The 17433-nt window shown below is 40.9% G+C and overlaps 2 protein-coding genes across 2 annotated transcripts; one reads left to right on the top strand and one right to left on the bottom strand.

Annotated features, from left to right (window-relative positions):
* The first annotated feature begins 1998 nt into the window (after positions 1 to 1998).
* cd9a (CD9 molecule a) lies at positions 1999 to 9783 on the top strand. The gene is made up of 8 exons (XM_084933338.1): positions 1999 to 2204; positions 4613 to 4715; positions 4806 to 4903; positions 5350 to 5424; positions 7201 to 7302; positions 8339 to 8428; positions 8733 to 8816; positions 8910 to 9783. Exons 1-8 carry the CDS (start codon positions 2136 to 2138, stop codon positions 8973 to 8975), a joined length of 687 nt encoding a protein of 228 aa, XP_084789464.1. The 5' UTR covers positions 1999 to 2135; the 3' UTR covers positions 8976 to 9783.
* bbs10 (Bardet-Biedl syndrome 10) lies at positions 9546 to 15733 on the bottom strand. The gene is made up of 4 exons (XM_084933337.1): positions 15647 to 15733; positions 13516 to 13731; positions 12462 to 13427; positions 9546 to 12311 (listed from the first exon to the last, which is right to left on the bottom strand). Exons 2-4 carry the CDS (start codon positions 13704 to 13706, stop codon positions 11477 to 11479), a joined length of 1992 nt encoding a protein of 663 aa, XP_084789463.1. The 5' UTR covers positions 13707 to 13731; positions 15647 to 15733; the 3' UTR covers positions 9546 to 11476.
* Positions 15734 to 17433: the final 1700 nt, after the last annotated feature.

Raw genomic sequence — 17433 nt, 5'->3', positions numbered from 1 at the left:
AGACTGACACCATCAAACACACTCAACGGGACAATGCCAGGATATGCCCACTGATCGCCTGGCTGAGTGATTAGTCTACACATACGTATCTGTATCGGTGCCAAGCCAAACAATCCTTTTGGTAAAAAAAAACACTTACTAAAGCGATCTCACGCAATTACACTGCTTCGATAATGTCACATGCACAAACACACTTGTCTTAACGGCGCCAAAATTACACACACATATACACACACGCACACATAATGGGAACATGTGATGATCAGCACTCTCAGGTGGAAACTTATGTTGTCTCTGGACAAAGCTGAGGAAAAAGAAGAAGAATATGTTTTGTGTTTTCAGATTCACAACCTGTATCACAACGTCACAAAAATAAGTATTTATATAAGTATGAAGCAAGCATAAAGTAATTATAAATAAGTAAATAAGAATTCTGCAGACTGAGGCTGTTTCTTTTGCTTTCACTCTCTTTATGTAACTCTAGGCTACTAAATACTTAATGATCAGGGTCTGTGGAGACTACCTGATCTACCTATCTGGTGTAAACAGACAAAGCACCCAAAATGTTTGCACAGTATGTATGATCTATCTAGTGTTGAGCTAGAAATCACCTGTGGAGCTGTGTGCTTCAAACACACCGCAAACCCACGCAGACGTTCATAATCTGCCTGATAGAAGGCGTCTCTGCTTGAAACAAGGGTATTACTGGCATCATTGAAATTATGTGTGTACCCAAAAATGTCCTGTAGTGAGATGCCAAGAGATGTTTTTCAAAACAGACAAGTGAACATGCTGAATTTGGAGAAAAAAAAATTCTAACATTATTACTTGCAAATGTGCCTACATGTCTTCTGTATAGCAGCTCTGATAGCTCTGATATAATAACTTAACTGAAAGGGCATGCAGAGCTTTGGGTAATCATAAATATGCATGGTGAGGCAGTTTTGGTCAAGTTGGTTACCCTGCAGAACCCCCCCCCCCCCAACCACACAAACAAATATAGCAAATATAATCAAATTAAAACTAATATATGCAAATGTATATGTATTTTTTCTAATTCAATAATTTTCTGTAAATAATGTCATAGCTCAGGCTTTAAAGGGTTAAAGTGGGTTTTCTACTTATTAATAAACCGCCAGTGAAATAATTCAGTCCTACTACGGATATGAAAACTGACACTTTATTATTAAAAGGTAAATGTAGACAAATGGCATCATACTTTTCAGGCTTTTTTCGAGCATAGCGATGTTGACGCTTTCACAGCTATGTTGTTAAATTAAATTAATAAAGTTATAAAAACATTAGGTAAAACAAAAATGTATACATCATCTATAAATGGTAGCTAATTCATTGCCCACTTAAAAATGGCCGTAAAACGTATATCTAAGCGTGATATACCCTGAAGCAGGACTGTTCAGACACAAGACTAATGTACAGCCTTCATGCCTCACAGATGCTAAGTGATGCATTCAATTGCAAAGCTGCCTGTTTCATATCGCGTTTAGAAGTGAGAGCGTGTAACCTATAGTCTGTCTGTGAGCTATATATTGCTGGCGAGCACACAGCCTGCTCGTGCACCGTGTTCATTCATGTACAGTATATTTAATCCGTGAACGCGCTTTCCTTATTCCTGGAGAATTACGTCATCGCAATGCCCAGAGTCCTGCAAGAACTTGCATTCAAATGCCCACAGCAGGGTGCTGTTAAGTGTACTGTTCCCACTATTGTATATGGGAAAGGCACACATCGAGACTATACTGAAAAGCAAGTGCAGGCTGCAATCTGAATAAATCGAAAATCGTGTGGAGATGTCAACACTCCTGCATCACCGGAAATCCCACAAAATCCCCGAAAATAACTAAAAGAACGATATGCACTTGTTTTTGGTCAAATAATTAAATAAAGAAGAAATTGTAAACAAAAGTTTTCAGGAATAAAGACAGAAAGAAGAAGAGCCATAGGAGGCTGTGCAGCCGTGAGGGGGCGGACCACTACAGGCGCGCTCCGCACGACGCGCGTCAGCGCCGGCGCCTCGGCAAATAACCTCATTCTGCATACAGACTGTTATGTAGTGGCTCTTCTCCTCTTGAATTTGAGATAGCGGTACAAGTGTGAGTCACAGTTCAAGGACCACCATGGCTGCACTGTCGGGGGGTGAGACGTGCATCAAATACCTGATGTTTGCCTTTAACCTGGTGTTCTGGGTGAGTCCGAAGCAAGAAAATATTTTATTCTCGTGTGCATCCTGCCTTTTTTTCTACGTGTGTGTGTGTGTGCGTGTAGGTGTGCGAACGTGCGTGAGGTTTGCGTAGGAACATACGCATTCGTGTGAGCGCAGGTTACTATAGTGAATAAAATTACACGGTATAGACGTCCCAGATGCAGAATAGTGCCGAGTGCTCACGGTGTGTGTCTGTTACTTATCCCCGGATTGCCTGAGCAGCCGCATGAATGAATTATGGCTCTGGCTGTCACTAAATACAAAGTGTCCCAATGTTTGTGGAGACCGTGCGGGCTGGAGAATAATCCCCAGTGGCCAAGTGACCCAGTTCCACCGCGCAGACTAGCCACACTCTTGAGTTTGCGCGCATGGCATTTTAATACTTGCAATGAGGGGGAGGGGGCTTATTGTGGCCGAGATATAGCCCCAAAATTAAGTAATTAACACTTCCGCCCCTAAAAGAGTTGTTAATGGAAGTCTGTCTACTTGGCAGTGTGCGCGCGCACATGCTTGTGCGTGAATGCTAGATATCCCATGTAGGTTGTGTGTCCCGCAGGGTGTGTCTTGCTGTGCGTGTTTGAGTGGGATGTGTGCGTGTGGTTTCAAATGGTTGTGTTGCCTTTTATGCACGTTTGTAATCTGCGACGCTATACATAGAGCTAAGTGTAGCATTAATTACAGGGCAGACAGATTTCCCACAGCATGTGAACGCTACGTGTGAGAGAGAAATAAAAAATAAGTTTTGAGTGTTAATAAGATTGATGAAAATAGGTCAATAGAATCACTTTTTAAAAGTCACAAATGTTTCGAAATGGAGAAGCTTTAGGAAAACAATACATTATAAATTACAGTATAACTCTTAATCAGCAGAATTTGTCAACACACAGGGACGCTTCCTTATAACTAGCATCCTCATTTAAACAAAGACACTTCCCTTCTGAGATAGAAACTAACCAGGATCACAGCTCAGTGCAGCTTTTGTGTCAGTGCACACAGAGCAGAGTTCGCAAATTTTGCTTGGACTGGATCAAAACCCACTTCTGGGTGCAGCAGAAGCTGTAGGTGTAATGGGAAGCAAAAGTCGACCCATTCACTGTAGGTACGAGTTCAGATACCAGAGGATTAAATGTGTCGTCAAGCAGGTATTTTAGGAAACGTTTACATGCCTGGACACAACCCCTCTATCTACCAGATCATAACACCCTCTAACTATACATGGAACAACAGGTTGAAAGAGAAGAGTTACTTTGGCCACTCCCTACCTCCATAATCAGGTGACTCTGAAAGGCACGGTATTGAGAATACTCTCTCTTACCACTACCTTTGCGTTGGCTTCTTCCTGGAAAAAAAGGCACTACTTTGTCACAGTGGTGAACTGTTTAATGTGACTCAACATGGCTCTCGGTGGGGGAATCAAATGTGTGAAATATCTCATGTTCATCTTCAACTTTTTCTTCTGGGTAGGTGTATTTTGCTTTTTAATTAATTAACTATTATTTAAGTTTTTTTGGATCTGGTGGTTTGTGTGATAAAGAAAAGGGGAAATGTTTCAACTTGTGTTAAAGTTCTGTAACAAATTTCTACTAGCTAACATATTTTAAAGGATACAGGAAAACTGCAGCAATATGACATAAAGTATTCAAAACAAGAAGCATTTGTCAAAACGTGAGAAGAAAAGGCAAAGTGACACTCCCAGGCTTTCAAAAAAACTGCGTGCCACCTTTCTTCTCAAAGTTAAACATTTACCAACCTATCTTTGCCGAGGCTTGTAAGTGGCCTTGTATACACGTTTTTTAAAGTCCTAAACTCTGAGTTTTAGAATACTTTCTCCGCATATTTCAAATAACTTGCTACTATGTGTTCATGTTAAGTGAAAATGTTAAAAGGAATGTGTGCAAGCTGTGGCCATGCAGGCTCCCTTCTCTGTTATCTGTCTCAGAGCTTAAGAATCAAAAGTGTAATGTTCAGTTTCAGTTTACTTTGGGCTATTTGTTTTATTTTGTTTTTTAGAAACATGAAGCTGTGTAGGTATTGAATTGTAATATTTGTAGGTGTTTTTTGATTGATTTGTAGACAAATAGAAGTAGTTACTGTGAAAGGGGAGTTTCCGCAACGAGGCACTGTTTATTAAATTATATTTGAAGATTTTTGTTTGAGTACTGCGAAACTGTAAGGATGAAACCAGGAGAAACAGCTGGTCAGTGCAGTGTTTTAAACTCAGAGGCATAATTGTTAACCGATGCTTGCTGATTAGGTTGGCAAGCGGGGGATGATGCATGCAGAAGAGTTTTCTTCTTGACTCAACTTTTAATGAGCAAACGGTATGCAAATTGCATGGTCCAAATTGCAATATATGTTGTATGTGACAACATATATTTTTGTGTGTTGCAGCTCGCCGGCACTGCTGTATTAGCTATAGGACTGTGGCTAAGATTAGACCAGAAGACCAAAAGCTTATTTGAAGAACCAGATTCTTCATATGTGTTTTACACAGGTAAGATGCAGGGATGTTTATTATATCATAGCTATTTATATAAAAGCTATTTATTCTTCTCTGTATATCACATGTGTTGTGTGTGTGTAGGTGTATATATTCTGATAGCAGCTGGAGCACTGATCATGGTGGTGGGCTTTCTGGGATGTTGTGGTGCCATCCGGGAGTCCCCCTGTATGCTGGGAACGGTTTGTACCACTTAATAATCTTCATAACTATCATATTCTATTAACTAATTTTGATCTAACTAACGTAAAAATTGTAACTGTCTTAGTGATTTCACTTAGCTGCACTTGGACTTTTTATCTCGCTGTCACAAGTGTGCTTTACGGACTAACCTTGGGCTCACTCAAAAGATATGAGATGTCTGCCTTCATCTTTGTTTACTGAACTGTGTGAAGGCCACGGAAGAGTCTCTTAGATTTCTCTGCACTAGCTCCCACCATCCCGCTCCGTCTGGCCATAATCTTCTCTTCTCGTATTAAACCTCTCAAGAGGAGGAGTAAATGAAAACTGGGTTTGGCTACCCTCAACTGACCTTATGTGTTCATACATGGGCGCAAAAGACATGCGCGCAAGCATGCCTGGAAGCAAACAGTCAGCTGAGTTTAATTTAGTCTTTTTCTTTCTGCAGTTCTTCTTCTTCCTGCTAATCATATTTGCCATTGAGGTAGCTGCTGGAATCTGGGGATTTTCTAACCAAAGCCAGGTAACATTTTAACAAATTATAACGCTAACTATCAGGTTGAAAACACTTTACACAGACCTAGTACACTACAGGAATTCATGTGAGAAAACACTGCCAGATCAGAAAAGACAAACCAAATCCAAAAAAGCGAGTCGAGTAAAGGGGTTTGGAGATTTATGTGTTCTGTGACATACAGGGAGTGCAGAATTATTAGGCAAGTTGTATTTTTGAGGAATAATTTTATTATTGAACAACAACCATGTTCTCAATGAACCCAAAAAACTCATTAATATCAAAGCTGAATGTTTTTGGAAGTAGTTTTTAGTTTGTTTTTAGTTTTAGCTATTTTAGGGGGATATCTGTGTGTGCAGGTGACTATTACTGTGCATAATTATTAGGCAACTTAACAAAAAACAAAAATATACCCATTTCAATTATTTATTTTTACCAGTGAAACCAATATAACATCTCCACATTCACAAATATACATTTCTGACATTCAAAAACAAAACAAAAACAAATCAGCGACCAATATAGCCACCTTTCTTTGCAAGGACACTCAAAAGCCTGCCATCCATGGTTTCTGTCAGTGTTGTGATCTGTTCACCATCAACATTGCGTGCAGCAGCAACCACAGCCTCCCAGACACTGTTCAGAGAGGTGTACTGTTTTCCCTCCTTGTAAATCTCACATTTGATGATGGACCACGGGTTCTCAATGGGGTTCAGATCAGGTGAACAAGGAGGCCATGTCATTAGTTTTTCTTCTTTTATACCCTTTCTTGCCAGCCACGCTGTGGAGTACTTGGACGCGTGTGATGGAGCATTGTCCTGCATGAAAATCATGTTTTTCTTGAAGGATGCAGACTTCTTCCTGTACCACTGCTTGAAGAAGGTGTCTTCCAGAAACTGGCAGTAGGACTGGGAGTTGAGCTTGACTCCATCCTCAACCCGAAAAGGCCCCACAAGCTCATCTTTGATGATACCAGCCCAAACCAGTACTCCACCTCCACCTTGCTGGCGTCTGAGTCGGACTGGAGCTCTCTGCCCTTTACCAATCCAGCCACGGGCCCATCCATCTGGCCCATCAAGACTCACTCTCATTTCATCAGTCCATAAAACCTTAGAAAAATCAGTCTTGAGATATTTCTTGGCCCAGTCTTGACGTTTCAGCTTGTGTGTCTTGTTCAGTGGTGGTCGTCTTTCAGCCTTTCTTACCTTGGCCATGTCTCTGAGTATTGCACACCTTGTGCTTTTGGGCACTCCAGTGATGTTGCAGCTCTGAAATATGGCCAAACTGGTGGCAAGTGGCATCTTGGCAGCTGCACGCTTGACTTTTCTCAGTTCATGGGCAGTTATTTTGCGCCTTGGTTTTTCCACACGCTTCTTGCGACCCTGTTGACTATTTTGAATGAAACGCTTGATTGTTCGATGATCACGCTTCAGAAGCTTTGCAATTTTGAGACTGCTGCATCCCTCTGCAAGATATCTCACTATTTTTGACTTTTCTGAGCCTGTCAAGTCCTTCTTTTGACCCATTTTGCCAAAGGAAAGGAAGTTGCCTAATAATTATGCACACCTGATATAGGGTGTTGATGTCATTAGACCACACCCCTTCTCATTACAGAGATGCACATCACCTAATATGCTTAATTGGTAGTAGGCTTTCGAGCCTATACAGCTTGGAGTAAGACAACATGCATGAAGAGGATGATGTGGACAAAATACTCATTTGCCTAATAATTCTGAACTCCCTGTATATTATATCATCGTTTCTCGGTTTACTGCTGTGTTGCAGGTGGTGAATGATATCACAAGATTTTACACACAGACGTACAGCAACTACAAGTTAAATGGAGACGAGCACCTCAAAGAGACACTGCGGGTGATTCAAGCTGAGGTGAGCCTCTTTCTAATTCAGGCCGACTCTGATCTTATCCAAAAGAAATTTGTCACCTACGGTAGAGTCAGATAAATGTTGTTTATTATTTCCAGGTGAACCTGGTTTTCTAGGACAGATTTTTTTGTATTACCGTTCTTCATGAGAATTACTAAGATCAAAACCACAGCTGTTATGTGTGAAGCTAAAACTGTGAGATGATTACACACAACAAACTATACAGGTAGTACAAGGAAAACTTGTTTCTAGTGATAACAACACATCTACCACCTTTTCTAAGTCTCACATCTTAACATGCTGTATCTCAGGCTTAATGTCTGCATTAACACGTGTTGCAAAAGCTATTAAGAGAGAGGTGCAGGCTTTATTTGGATGATCTGTATAAAAAGGATGGACATGGTCTCCAAAATGAAGCCTTAAACCTCCATTCTATCTAATGACCAACAATGAGTGATTCCTCAGATAGATAGATAGATAGATAGATAGATATAGCCCAGGGCGTACTTCAGTGAGGAATACTTTTTAATTGACAGTTCACTGTAGTACATGTGTACAGTATCAAAAGCCAAAATGAGTCCACAAACCATTAGGTGATGCCACGGTGACTATGTTTAACTTCCTAGGACCACATTTTGGGTTGTGTAGACCAAAATACTAAATTTTGCTCTACATAGGGCCTGATATCCACTTACAAGGACATTATACTGCCACTGTTCTATCAAAATTTAAAATGAATATCCTCTTATGTGGACCTCATTTTTCTCAGAAACAAAAATCAGGTGAAAAAAAAGGTGATTCTTTGTTTTTACATTCATCAGGTCCCAATCAGCCCAAATAGCAAAGTTAAATTAAAAATGTCAAAGGAGCTCCTTTGACTACGATGGCCTGGATGACTGAGAACCTTCACAGACTTAAATTAAAAATGCATGCCATGGAAAAGCACATTTGGGGTGGGGTGAGGGTGGGGGGTCTCTGTTTTCATCTGCATTCATGGTCATCATGTTCATTTACAACATATATTCACATATGTTTACAGCTGAACTGTTGTGGTCCAAATGGGAGGTTAAAGGAAACAAACCCAGAAACTTGTCCAAAGGGGGAGCTGCTGGAGGAGCTCATTACTAAGGTATGACTATCCTGTGTGTGTGTGTGGATAGAGATGGAGAATGGAGAAATCAAGAGGCATGCTGGCATGCTTCATCTCTCTGAGATCTGTGGCAATTACCGTAAACTAAATGCATAATCATGGTCCAATGTGTGTCATAAGTCTGTCAATCTTCCCTTTGCAGAGCAATCCCCCAGTCTCTTTGCAGTGTTACTATAGCAACGGTGGTTTACAGGAGCCCACATGCCCTCAGGCTGTCTTTTATGTGTACCATCCCACAAGTCATGTTCAGAAAGCTCAAAGAAATCATTACTATCTTTTGCAGAGCTGCCCTGATGCCATTGAAGAGGTGTTTAACTCCAAATTGCACATCATAGGAGGAGTAGGCATTGCCATCGGGGTCATTATGGTGAGCGCGTGATTGGTTTAACTCTTAATGCTATTGTGCTGAATGAGGACAGTCCAGAAATGAGCTCAAAACTTGTAACACTCTTTCTTACAGGTGTTTGGGATGATCTTTAGCATGCTCCTGTGCTGCGCCATCAGGAGGTCCAGGGAGGTGGTGTGACACCCTCTCGAAGTCCTCATTAATGTTGCATGATGTCATTCCTAGAGTCCCACGACTCTCCACTGCCAGTAGAAACACTGCTCGTTAAAGGGGGGGATAAACTAAGCTTAAGCTGGGTGCACATATTTCTGATTGCATTATACGTCAGCCTTATCTGTGCTGCTGATGCTTAGGCCCACTTTCCTGGACTAGATAGCTGTTATGTGATTATAAGGCCCAATTTTAAAATGGGTGTCATCTGTTATTCAGTGGCAGTGTAGTAAAAAGAAATGTGTACTTTTGTGGTGATTTGACTGAAATTAGTGTGTGAACAGCTAATTATCTAAACAAAACATGATACTATTGTATACTGATAACATTTCTATTGCTGTCACTTGGGGTCATCTACCAGCAAGAACATGGTCCAGATATGAAAAACAAACACAAAAAAGCAAACACTTCTGCACAACACAGCCGCAGCAGTTTTATAGTTCCTTTTTTCATGTAACTTCTTAAGTAAAATTAAGGTGACGAGTAGCTGAATACCGAGCTGTTAACTTTAACCAGCTTGGTGCTAGAGTAGCATCTTGATTCCTTTATTTTCATGACATTTGATTTGTTCCTGGTCCTTATCCTGATTTGTGTTTGTAAATGTTTTCCTTTTTGTATTTGTAAGATTTCTAATGTTAGCTGTTTATATTTTTACGTGCAGTTTGACGATGCATTTTGCAGTGTTCTCTTCATTTTACAGAGATTGATTTATATCACATGCACTGTTTCACAGAGACAAAATTTAACAATAAGCGCCAAATAAACTAAAATGTACTGAGTCGACTATGAGTTTACTGTAACAATCATAAGGTTTATTTATAGAGAAAATATAAACAATTCAGTATAGGAAAATAAAACTTGCCAGCAAGGGAGCATTTAAGCATTTAAATAGAGAAATAAAAGTGGACCATAAAATAATATGACCTGCAATTATTCCCATACACTGTAATAGTAAACAAGTTGGAGAACATTTAACTGCACCTGTTCTTAGGTCACTTGGTAACATTCATAACTACAATGAAAATTTAAGAGTCACACTGATTCACTGTTAGACTGAGCCTTATTTACATTTTAGATTTAGCCGCTCACGATACAGCATGCTGCAAGAGTTAGACGTGCGTAGGTGTCTCCATAGGACTGACAACAATGACAGCTACACTCAAGCTTGTTTCCTTTTTCGCAGTAGGAAAAAGAAAAAAAAAACATTGGGAAAACTCCCTCAGCTTCCCCTTCTTTGATATTGGCAGCTATCAGCTGACTGACTCCCTTAGAACACAAACAAAGACAAGAAGTGTCTTTGTTTCTTAATTGTGCTGTTACAAATATTTTATGGAAAATTTTTGTCTTCAAAACTAATGACACGGTAGTTACAGTAAACAGTATGACTAGTTAATGTCTTTATGACTCACAATTTCCATCTAAAAAGCGGCGAGTATAGAAGTAAATAGAGTTTGTGTTCCTCTGATTACAGCACAAGGAAGCATGCTATGATTTGGTTGTTGACAGCCGGGTGTTGCCCTTCTAAATGCCTCAATCTTTTTTGGAGATAACACTGATTATAAAAAAGGACTGTGTATTTTTGTGAGGTGATCTGTATTTAAACCGTTTGTGTAAGGGACAAACTAGCAAGGGAATAGGCCAGGAAAATAGAAAAGGAGGAGAAATTTTAGAGAAAATCTATGAATATGAATAATACTGAGAAAAAAAAGGCATTAACAAATTCTCGCTTGGAAGGTTTGCAACACATAAAAATATTTAGCAACTGCACATTCCGTATTACAACAGTGTTTAATGCCTTCTTTTTTACTGCCAGACCTTGCCTTGATTCAGGACAGGATGCTATAGACCACTTTAACATTTTACTGCCACAGAAACTGCAACCAACCACAACATGATCATAAAACTGAAAATACCATCTGTGTCTTGCAATAAAAATATATTTCGTTGGAACAAAATATACACAGTGGCAAGGTGATTAGCACTGGTTGCCTCACAAAAAGATGTTCCTGAGTTTCCACCACCTTGTCGGGGCCTTTCTGTGTGGATTTTGCATGTTCTCCTTGTGTTTGCAGGGGTTCTCTCCAGGTTCTCCGGCTTCCTCCCACAGTCATGCAGTCAAGACATGCAGTTAGTGGGGTTAGGTTAATTGATCATTCTAAACTGTCCATAGGTTTGAATGTAGGTGTGAATGGTTGTCTGTCTCTATGTTTTAGCCCTGCAACAGACTGGCGACCTGTTCAGGGTGTCCCCTGCCTCTTGCTCTATGGTAGCTGGGACAGGCTCCAGTTCCCCCATGGCCCTGACAAGGATAAGTGGAAGAGAATGGACAGATAGTTGGATATATCTTGTGGGTATAGAAAAATCACTGTGCCAAAAATGTATTAAAGTGCTAAGTATTTACTCCATCTTCGACATGAGGGAGCACTGAGAGAAAATATGTTCACGGCTTTTATCTTAACTAAGACACAATCTCAGTCCTCGCCTTCGTCCTCTGTACCCTCCCGGGAAGTCCTGGTGAGTCTACGCGACTGTGTGTGTAAAGCAGTGTGTGTAGGCAGGACAGCGTCCACCTTAAGGAGACTTGCGACACACTGCAATACAGCAAGAAGTAGCTGGTATTTACAGGAGACAGATTCAAGGCCCAGATCCAACTCTGAAACTTTTGACAATTTGTCACCCTCTCTACAACAATGCAAGCTTAGTTTACCATCCCCCAGAGGCCCTTCGACCTGTATAGGGCTTATAGTATTTTCTCGTTTATATACAAGGCTAAAAGGGTGGGAATAATTTGGAAACTTACTAACAAAACTTATGACCCTTCTTTGAGACTCCAGGAAATGGTGCGGACTGTGAGAGTAAATCTTTTGAGGCACGCTCAGTAGGGCATTTGCCAAGAGCTGGGAAACAGAAGCATCTATATTTAGGTCAGGAGAAACTGAGCAACTATGTCCATGTTGTAGGAGGGCATAGTGTAAGAGAAGCTCAAATAACCCACCAGCAGATAAAACACAGCCTGGCTTTAACACACACTTTTGAATGGGCTGTATAGCGATGGATCTGTATGTGGTTTGCTCGGTCAGGCTGTCTGTATGTAAAGATGCGCCTTTATGCGACTGCAGGGTACTCTTTGATGTTGTGGTTGCAGCTGCATGCATGGGCTCCCAAGTTCTAAGTAGCATGCAAATGGCATCTTGTAAAGCACATGCATACTGCTCAATCTGTCCTTCCCCTGGGGCACAGATGATCAGACTGCAGGGTTTGATGGTGATTCTTTCTTCCGAGTCCTGGAAAGCCACATGGACATACCTGTGGAAGAGACAAAACCCATACATTAAACTAAACAAAACAGCATTAACTCCTGTTTTGGAGATTACAGATAATGCTAAACTTCCTGTTGCTATCTATAACATTATACGAGCACACTACATTACTCAAGACGAAGTGTGTTTTTTATACCTGTGGGCTCCGAGCTGTATCGGCCGGCAAAAAGCCAGTGTGGCTACGTGCTCTGATTCAATCATCGAACAGTCCCAGATTGGGGTAGTTCCACTTAGCTGGGAAAACAGAGAAAGTTCATCTTCACTGACACACTCCACAAGGCACATCTCTGCCTGCGTGGCTAAAGCCAGGACAGCAGCAGACTGTTTTACTGCAGACAGAAGCACACAAACACCCAAAGTCTGCAGCTTCGCAATAACACCCTGCAGTGAGCTTTCCATCCAGGAGCTAAAGTGTAAAATACTTCTCTCCTCCTTCATTTTGCCTCTATATCCCAACTCAAGCACGTCTCCTGTGCTGAGCAATGTTGGTTGCAGCGACCCGGTGAGAACTACAGCTTTAACTGGCTGGTGGTCAGTCTTAAGTGGTGGTGTGGCAAAGTCCCTGTGGATTACCTGCCCCTCGATTAAACGTGAAGAGCGGACAGGAAAGCCCGACACAGGTGTATGGAGGGCAGGGAAGTAGTCGCTTACAAGCTGCAGAGAGAATGAAGGTAGTTGATTTTTAAACTTCCAGTGACTGAGCAGCTCACATGTGAGGTGACTACTGAAGTCACAGTGCGTGTAACCACAGCGTGTGTGAAAAAATGATCTTAGCAGCTTTTGAACACAGAGATTGTTTGTGAGAGATGGCGTTTGTGCTTCCACAGTGAAATCTTCCCACGAAATGCAGCCTCCATAAGGGACCACTCCCGTAGCAATGAGCTCATCCAACTCCTTCAACCCAAATGCTAGCAGTTTGTCAGCCAAGTGTCTGGCAGTGGCAGCCTCTACTGCTTTTGTTGAGTTATAAGAGTGAGACACATTAGACTCCTTGCTGGCTGCTGCATGAATCAACCGTAGCAATGATGCCAGCAGCAGGATAAAGGTTTTGGATCCATCGCCTGTTGCAGAGCTATGCTTCCAGACACACTCCACCACCATCCTAAAATGAGGAACACACAAACACGTCACCAAGGAGTTAAACCTAGAAAAATATGTATAATCATTCAAGTAAATGTTTGACTGTTAACCTGGCCAACGGATGCTCCAGATGTAGTGCCGTGAGAATGCGTGTCCCACTGCGGCTCAACATCGCCTGTCCCGTGTCTCGTGTGAACAGCACCTGTCCTCCTTCAGGGCCAAAACTGCGAAGGATGACCGCCTCCAAGACACCGACTGCCTGCAGGACATGTTCCATGTGTAAGTGCCCCAATGGCGGCATCCTTTCTCCCAGGAATGAGCACAGACTGAAATTTTAAAAAGTCAGAATTTAAACTGCGACCTGCAATAAATAAATACATAATATATACAAACCCAGTATTTTTATTCTTTAAAACATGAACCCTCCTAATTAAAACACTATTTGGATTTACACACAACATACTGGCTCACTGTAAAGCGGTATTTAAACATTAGTGTTGCATGCAGTGTAGGAAAGGTGTCATGATAAATCTACCATGGCCGCCTGTGCTTGGCAGACACTTAAAAGCCTTTCAGAGGATATAGAGACAATTAACTAGACAGGTCTCGACTGCCTAATCAGATATATGGTTGGTAGACTTGGGATGGCTGGCGGGCCATGATTTAATTAAGGGATCTAGGACTTCATGTGTTGGAAGTTGACCTGACTGCTTAGAGAAGCAATAAGAGGGCATAACTGTAGACACTATTAGATCCTGCCTAAGTGAGAAAGCAGTAATGATGATGAAGAATGTTAACAATATCTGACTCAGAGGCGTGGCTGCTTGTCTTTTTTATATATGTGGAAACAGGAGCCACACTGGGATAGAGTGGGTTCAAAGGAAATCGAGGTTTGACTTTGACTGATCGTATAATGACAAAAACCAAAATTAGTGTAGTTGAGGGTTTGGAGACGGCATTTCAAAGGAAATCCAAATCCAGCTTTTCTGAGGAACACAGAAATCTTGGCAATGTGATAGATCCTTACAAGCAAAGTAAGAAAATCAAATCTATGATAAATTATGTAGGTTAGAGAGTAGAGAAATATTATTTTGGTTTACAGATCTATTGGTTTCCACACTAGAAAACTGTTTACCCAAAAGCTATTGAACCATACTGTATTGAACAATATCTATAACAACAATGCTTAGTGAATATTTTTCCGTTAAACAACATTAATTATTAAAGCATGGCAATAAATATATAGTATGCAAACCATGTTTGTTTTTTTCTCGGAGAGAAACCGTTTACTTAATGAAACAGAGATTATAGTTTAACAAATGGGCAGAAATAACAGGAAAATGCTCAGATCTTTGTCAAATAAGTAAAACAGACCCACTGCCTGCAGTGTACAGCAGGGGACTCATTTATATGTGTCACACACGTCATTTGAACGGTACGTAACACTGAACCAGGAAAAGCTGTGCAGTAGAAAAATAAAAATTAGGTTCAAGAGGAATTTACCTAATAAATCAAATCTGACGCACACAAATCTCTATCTTGTTAGAAATGTCGATATATGACTTGTATTGTTGTGTATTTTCAGTGCCTTTTATGTATTTTATGCATTGTAATCTAAATGTTGACACTGTGGGCCATCAATATCGTGAAAATAAGCAGAAGAGTTCCTCTCCCTGATTAATCATAAACGTCTCGGCTCTTACCCACCCCCGGACCTCCACTGAGTCTCGAGACGAGGGAGGCATACTTAACTCTAGACACGACTTATGATGGATATCGGATTTAGGGATATTATAGGGAAAATTGTTAATTTCTGGAGGACGAAAACGTCCACGAGGTGCACTTGCTCAAAAGCCTAGCACAGTTAGCTTTACCGATTGGGGCGGACTATATTCAGTTCTGCTCTATAAAATGTAATCGTCGGAGATTCTTTTTTTTAACTACTGTTCTTCATCTGCCAAGACCATAAAAACCACAAATAAGAGTTTCTTAGCACGAATCGACAACCTTACTGTAGCTTTAACTACAGTATTCGGCAACCGGTATCATAGTTACTATGGTTACTATGCTAGCTACGTTAGCCAAATAGCTAGACTTAGAAAACCATTGAAACCACCGGCGGTTTCCGCCAGCCTATTTCATTTAAAAAATCCGGGTGTGTTTTAGAATATCTTGAATTATACCTTCTCTGATTTCTAAAAGAAAATAAAACGTGGCTTGATTTTTCAGGACTTTGCTCACCGTTAGTCAGAAAGGATCGCTCGCCTCTGTGCTTCTTCTTTGGTTGAGGTACCTTGGATTAGAAATCGCTGCTTCCACCTAGTGTATCCAGCCAAAAATGATCACAGCTACACGACATTTGTTGATCTCTTTCCAATGGTTTGCAATTTAATATACATTTAGGAAATACTACCAGATAAGTATACCAGATATACTTAGTTGAGTTCTTTCCCCGCCACCACGCCACAAAATACAATAACGAAATAACAACAAAAAGACTTTAGTTCATATCAAAGTTATATTTATTTTATCTATCTTAAGGCTTTCCAGGCTGTTCTCGCTCCTGTCGTTAGCTGACGTTTGTACGAGACTTTATTAGCGACAATGAAAACAAGGCAGCATTCAAAGCCTGTCTGTATTTCTTCACCTTGGGGTGCTCATGGATATATTATCGCTATTAACCTAAAAAAAACGTTTAAGGTTCTTTGTTATTGATAAATGAGCCACATGAGAGCTATTACTTACTTTAAACAGAATTTATTATTATTATTATTATTATTTTTATGTAACTGTAAACAGTTTTCTTCGGGCCAAGAACTGCGTGTGACGTCACACTGGCTACCTGCTTTGATCTATCAAAGCGTTCTTCGGGGCGGGCGTGGCTTCTGACATGCGAGGCATTAAATACCCCTCCACAATTCCAGTAAAGCTCAGTTCACAAAGCATTTATGCGTCAGAGCAGCGAGTGTAATTTAAGCGCATTTAGTTTACAAAGAGCACACATGTCTAGCACAACTCCAACTACACATCAAATGAATCCCACTTCTCTAATTCAGAGTTTAAATAGAACAGACTTTAACATGAATACTCCACTCACTTACACTTCAGTGGAAACTTGGGAGTTACTCATCAACCACTTTTTTGGTACAATTGTACCACAGTGGCAATCTCTGGTACCGTTCAAACCAGAGTACTGTGACTTTCATCTGCTTTCCACTTTGTTAACAGACATGCTGAAGTTTTGTAAAATGTTAGTGAGATCAACTAGGGAACCCACAGAGAATGGAGATCCAACCTCCATGCAGACCTCTGAGGTCTGTCTTCAGTCCATGGGCACAGACTGCCCCGAGAAAACAGAGGATACAGGAGCAAAGGACAGCATCCTGAATGAAAGCTCTGTGGATGACCACGGTGATAATGAAAACTTAGAAACTCCAGGACTGGAGGCTGAAGCAGCCCTAGACTGCATATCTGTGGGTAATTCAAACACACAACTCGAAACAATACAGCAAAGCCAAAAAAGAGCTGTATGAAGAAAAACTTCACAGCTGATACAAAAGACTTTGACAAAACAGAATCTTGTCTCCTGGAAAACAATGTGAAGCTAGAAGTACCTGAGTCTGACACTAAGTCTTTAACTTTTTCTTGTATCAGTCCACTGTCTGATTCTCTAGATGAAAGCTCTGTAGAAGACCAGGGATTGGAGGCTCAACCAGTTGTAGGCTGCATATCTGTAGACAACTCAAGCTACAGAGATGAAACAGAAAGTCGAGGACTGAAAGATGAGGCAACCCCCAGATTTCAGGGATTCCTCAGTGACAGTGAGTCTTTAACTTCTTGTCAGATCAGTCCACTATCTGATTCTCTGAGCGAGGAAAAGTTGTGTGTCAACAAAGTTATTCAGATGGTGGTTTCAAAGGCCATAGACAACGTCGCCTCTAAACACAAGCTCTTCACAGAGCGCCTCACTCCTGACTGCATTGGTGATCGCCTGCTTGAGAAAATGTGGCCAGAAATTAATGACAAAC

Source organism: Perissodus microlepis, chromosome 7, assembly GCF_051167445.1.
Source record: "Perissodus microlepis isolate ML-2025 ecotype Zambia chromosome 7, ASM5116744v1, whole genome shotgun sequence".
Taxonomy (NCBI): domain Eukaryota; kingdom Metazoa; phylum Chordata; class Actinopteri; order Cichliformes; family Cichlidae; genus Perissodus; species Perissodus microlepis.
This window is presented reverse-complemented; position numbering and strand designations above follow the sequence as displayed.